The following is a 6,000-nucleotide window of genomic DNA, read 5'->3' on the forward strand; positions in this document are numbered from 1 at the left end:
AATGTCTGTGCAGTTCAGTCCAAAGATTATTTGAGCAACTTTTGGACAAAATTGGACAAACTTTGAAGGAGGAGTAGCAAAAAAACTGAGTACTGTACTTTTCAAAATGGCCACTACTGTAATGGGCGGAGTCTTAATGTACGATATTGATTGTGATCACCATTATGAGTGGATTCAGGTGAACTAAGATTCATTTTTCTAGATCAAAGGGTTCAAAAGTTATGAACCATTTTCAACCATTTCAATGTTGAATTTTTGAACTGGTGGTGGTGCTATGGTCCTAGAGACTCAAAATTTGGTCCAATTACTATTCATTACCATCACTACAAATGTACGGTTAATAGGGCTGCCATTGACTCCCATTCGGGAGGAAGAAGAAGAAGAAGAAGAAGAAAACTAACAGATACATAGGGGCTATCCCCTTCGGGGCTTGGCCCCTAATGAGGGCTTAAATACACCGACTAATTACAAGACAAGGAACACCCATGAACAATGATCAGACGATTAACAAATTACAAGACACATGGCAGGATCACATGACAAACAGGGAATCACCTGACAGACAAGAACAAGGAACAAGACAAAACCCACAATGTGACAATTGACCGTTCGCAGGCCCCTCCCCCAAAACGGCTATTGTCCAATCACACATCATAGCAACCGTTACTATGTGAGCAGGTCCGTCAAACATTGACTCCAAGCAAGATGGTGAAGCGGTGCGCCCACGGCGTTTGTAAATCGGACACTAGATACCCCGAGAGATTGTCTGGAGGAGTTGTGTTCTTTTCGTTTCAATAGCCGAAAACACAACGTTCGTTGTCCCTACAATGGATAAAAACAGTGTGGACGGCCCCACTCCCAGTTAAATGTGTCGAACATGGTTAACTCGCGTGCAGCACGCGTGAGACTGAGACAATGAGATTAGTCAAAGACACATGAAGAAAGCAGATCAAGAGGATCCACAAAGGAAGTACGTTTTCTTAAGTGTTGTTGTTAACATGATATTTTCGGGGGGAAATGAGCAGCAGTCACCTGTAGACTACAGTTTAGACTAACGTTAGAGGAGTGCACGTTCGCAACGGGGAACGCATGAAGCTTACTTGACTACATCAGTTCATATCAATATCGTAACGAATAGAAATAATGTATTGTTATCTGCATCTTTCCGTCTATTATGTATAGTTACTTTTTAAACACGAAAATCGCATTTAGCATGACACCCAAGCAGTTGCCGTGGTAATGAACAACCTGCTTGTTAAAGCGAATGAATAATCCTGTATCTGAGGCAAAATTACTAAATATGCAGCGCGAGTTATATATTTCTAACTCCAAACAATTAGCCACTGAAACAGCTTATAGAATCTTCTTCAAGGCTGTGCTGGTTGCATTTGAGGTAACGTTACAGGTCATGGGGTTTCTCAGATTTCGCTTGAGACCGGTTTGAGAGCTTGAGAGCATTATTAGCCTCGATAGTAGTCGTGTCTCCTTCATTCCGTATTTTTATATTTTGAATATATCCCTCCACTGCATACTGTAACCCCTTTTGCCTCGATCTGGAGGATATCGCGGAGGTATTGCTCCGAAAAAGGTCACTGACGCACCTCTTCCCGTCATGGCAATCTGTGGTGCTGGTCGTGTTTGACCATTTGTTTGACGGGCGTAGCAACAATAACTAGGGGGCGTGGCTTTTGCGAACGGTCAATTATCATATCATCATCACTCAGAGTTAATCTCAATCTCTTAGGAAACAACAATGTGAAATCCATGAACTTGATTGGTACCAGTATCACCCATCTAGATTTCCTATAATCTCTTTTCTTTCTTTTTACATTATTTGACATATACTACAAATTTTGGGTAATGTTTACCAAAATCAGATAATAATAATTTTCAAACATTTTTTGCTGGTAACAGATCAACGAATTTAGCAGTGAAGTCCTCAAACAGGAACAAGGCTGTATATAACATCTGATGCTGTGAAAGTGCCTTTGAATTGCTTTTCCTGATCAAATCTACTCAACCCTGTCATGTGACGCCATTGATGCACTTGATCTGTTACATTTATGTTATTGCCAGTTGTTTGATCATCCAAGAGTTTTCCCCAACATTTTACATATAGTGTCAAATGCAAGAACTTGTAGCTCTAACATGACATAATGAATATGAGAAGAATGAAGCTGATGTTGTGAAAGTGCTGGATTGAGAAGAGTTACTAAAGATCAACAAGAGCCGCACAAATCTGACAGTAGTGCAGGTTATTGATGAAGTGTGGAGGTGATTGTTACAAGTTCTCCCAGGCTAGTGTTGGAAGAGGGTAACAGGATTAAATAAATAAAAATGTAAACGTGGAGGGTTCCCTTCAGTACTCTGCCCCAGAAATGTGAGCCAACACTTGATGCAAACTAGTGATGCGCGGGTCGGCTTTTTTTCCAACCCGCGGGTCCCGCTTTTATGAAATTATTTGGCCGCCCCCAGCCCGCCCCCTCTGTAACACTCCTTACGAGCCTCAGGTGTGGCTAATTAACTGCAAGGCAAGCAGAGTGAGGGAGAGACAGACAGACAGAGAGAGCACATAACAAAAACAACAATATTTAACAAAGTAAAATACATATCAAAAATATGTTTTTACATAATACGTCCTCAGGACGTAACAGATGAGTTTCGATTTCTGTTTTCTGTAGAGTTTCCAGTCTCTCTCAACTCCTCCTGAATCTACAGACGTAAATGACAATCCCTTCAGTTCTCTCTCCTCTTTTGATGGCGTGAGAGAATCTGTCCGTCAGCTGAGAGACAAACTGGAGGATTTCTGCAAAGAAGAGCTGAAGAAGTTCTCTGACAGAGGTAAAGTCCTGGAGATTCTGCTTTCCGAGATGATCCTCCATCATCTCATATCATGTAGAAGATCATATTAGAAATGTCGTAGGAACGGATGCAGGGATCATTTTCTCTTGACATGATAATCACACTCTTCATATCTGTTTATTTCCACAGTCGCTTTCACCAACATTGTTCCCAGAACCAGGAACGACTTCCTACAATGTAAGTCACTAATGCCTGGCTCACACTACGGGAGTTTAAAAATCCTAACCGATTGTGAAATCTGGTTGCAGCACACACTCAAGGAGAATCTTTGCAGATTTTCTTCCCTCAAATCTTAAACATGCTCACCCTACAAGATTTGAAAGTGGTGGCACATCACATGCTGCAAATTTTTTTTATTAAGATTATTGTGCCAGAGGAAGCACCTCACGTGATCTCACGCAGAAGATCAAAAGCTGAAAACCAGATGCACACAAAATATCTGTCCTTCAGATAAAGTCATATTCATAAAAAGGTTGCCGTGTCCAAGGAAAGTGAAATCTTTCAAAAATCATCCTTTTAACATTTAAGGATATTTCCAATGAATGGCATCAGCGCTGGTCAATTCAATGAATCAATGCCATTGATCTCTATGAAGTGACTCATTAGCTTCAGCGTTGCCCAATGCGCCGCATTGCTGCTCAGCTGAGCCTTGTAAAGTGGAACTCAAAGTTACTCAAAGACAGTTATGGAAGTAAAGTAATGGCAAATGTTTTTGAAACAAAAAAGCCTGTTGAATTGCACTACTTGGAAAAAAAAATAGGCATTGCATTAACCATGCTTGCATTTTAATGCATTACATTTTTATGGCTTGCATTTTTATAGGCTGAAATTCAACATGGTTGAATATTTAAGCTGTGAATATTTCAATTCAAAACATTTCAAACACATTTTCATTACTAAAAATTCAATAATCCATATTCATATTTCAAAATATTCAAACTGTTTAAAAATACAACCTATAATATTCTACAGGCAATTTTCGGTCCATTTTATTTCGCTTTGCAAATTCGCTTGCTGTAGAAGGTGAAATAAAAAATGACAGAAGAGATTTAAAGTTGATCGTGTAAATTTGCTTTTCTTAACATTGGGGGGAGAAACGTTTTCAAAAGGGGGTGTTCTAACAACAAAAGGAAATGGTCTTCAACATTCTACACAACATGAACATTCCAAATGCATTTGTCCGTAGCGCAATTGAGTGCGTCAGAAATAGAATGTAGCGCTTCCAGTGCCGACAGAATCAATTATTATAATGGGTTCTGTGTGCTTTTACTTGTTGGTGATTTGGCAGCTGCAATTGAGCAAAAAGCTGGCGACACAGAGGAGATGCGGGTATTTAAACAGGGTGACGTGAGGTGACTGGCAGTGTGAACAGGGACGTCATCTTCCCTGGTGAAGAATGACAGGCTGTGGATCCAATGAAAAACAGCCTTACCACACATAAACATATAAAATAATAAAATAATTATAATTCCTAAATCTGTTTTTTATCTCCATCAGATTCCCATCGGTTCACTCTGGATCTGAACACAGTGAATAAACTCCTCCATCTGTCTGAGAATAACAGAGTGATTACTAACACTGACACAGAGGTTCAGTCATATCCTGATCATCCAGACAGATTTGATGATGTGTGTCAGGTGTTGTGTAGAGAGAGAGTGTGTGGACGCGGTTACTGGGAGATTGAGTGGAGTGGGAGATGTGTGTGTATATCAGTGTCATATAAGAGCATCAGCAGGAAGGGACGGAGTAATAAGTGTCGGTTTGGATATAATGATCAGTCCTGGAGTTTGTTCTGCTCTTCCTCCAGTTACTCATTCACACACAATAACATAAAGACTAAACTCCCTGTAAAGCCCATCAGCAGGAGAACAGGAGTGTGTGTGGATCACAGAAGAATAGGAGTGTATGTGGATCACAGTGCAGGAACTCTGTCCTTCTACAGCGTCTCTGACACAATGAGCCTCATCCACACAGTCCAGACCACATTCACTCACACACTCTATCCTGGGTTTACTGTTTATACTGGATTGTTATCTCTTTATAATACTAATTATTATGGATCATCAGTGAAACTGTGTTGATGAATGAGAATAGACTGTAGAGTGATTTTTACCCATAATGCTTTGGGCTGCATGATAAATCAGTAACAGTGAGGTGTTATAGAGTCTCTTATTGTCTCTAATACTAATACTTCAGCTGAACTTCTGTCAGTGAAATAACATGTCAGAATAAATGTGTGTAATGAATCCTCATATAGACAGTAAGATGTGTGTGTTTGTGAGTCACGATGAGTGATGCCGTGTATCTGTGCTTTTCTCAAACTATATTTGTGTTGATGGAAATCAGTCATTCAGTTCTTATTGTACTGTCACATCAATTCTTTTTAGTATTACTATCAAACTATACGTTTCAAATGAAATAACCACACACAGGATTCGTTAAAAATGTGTTATTCAATTAAATAAATTGCCATGTAAAATTGCTAAATGTCAGGTCTGGACTAGAGGTCTATACGGGTCCAAAAATTTGTACCGAACCCGAAGAGAATATATAATTTAATTGACTATCCGGAACCGACCTGGACCCGTCTATTATTTGAAAACTGGACCCGAACCCGGCAGGAAGACACAGACCCGACTGGACCTGATTGTCACATAATCCACACTAAATTGCTAGTCAATAAACCAGTTGCGAAAAACTTTTCATCTTACCTAATTTTAGTGACGTTAGCCGTCGTCTCCCTTCCTTGTACCTGACTGACTGTGATGCATTACAATCCTCCGACAAGAAAGTTCTAACATTATCCATTGCAGAACTCGCATAATAACTAGTTTTGCACTATAATATCGATTGCTCGTTCAGTGCCATGGCCGCTGACGTTAGCATTATTTATTTGCTATCATCTCTGTGCTCTCTGCGCCAACTCTGAATAAATAAATAAATAAATAAAAGAGCCAATCGTCAATTGGTAAAGTAATTGTGTCACTGCAAAAGCTCTGGTTGCCATAGAAACATGACGCGCTTGAGACTGCACATTCGCGTTAGCTGGAGCAACTTGGAGAGCTTTTTAAATGTCCAGGATTTTTGGAGTTTCTTTGTTCAGTGGTTCATGCTGGTTGTCCTGATCTAGAAAGTAGC

The 6,000-nt window shown here is 39.9% G+C and overlaps 1 protein-coding gene across 1 annotated transcript in view; it reads left to right on the top strand.

Annotated features, from left to right (window-relative positions):
* Nucleotides 1–5,114, top strand: part of LOC130070305 (tripartite motif-containing protein 16-like) — a 35,290-nt gene extending 30,176 nt beyond the window's left edge. The window contains exons 4-6 of the mRNA XM_056234661.1: nucleotides 2,682–2,841; nucleotides 2,992–3,039; nucleotides 4,360–5,114. Of these exons, the coding sequence (XP_056090636.1) occupies nucleotides 2,682–2,841; nucleotides 2,992–3,039; nucleotides 4,360–4,943 (792 nt within the window). The 3' untranslated portion in view covers nucleotides 4,944–5,114. The remainder of the gene's footprint in view (nucleotides 1–2,681; nucleotides 2,842–2,991; nucleotides 3,040–4,359) is intronic.
* Nucleotides 5,115–6,000: the final 886 nt, after the last annotated feature.

The sequence above is a fragment of the Rhinichthys klamathensis genome, unplaced genomic scaffold, assembly GCF_029890125.1.
Source record: "Rhinichthys klamathensis goyatoka isolate OS25496 unplaced genomic scaffold, OSU_Roscu_1.1 h1tg000018l_1, whole genome shotgun sequence".
NCBI lineage: Eukaryota > Metazoa > Chordata > Actinopteri > Cypriniformes > Leuciscidae > Rhinichthys > Rhinichthys klamathensis.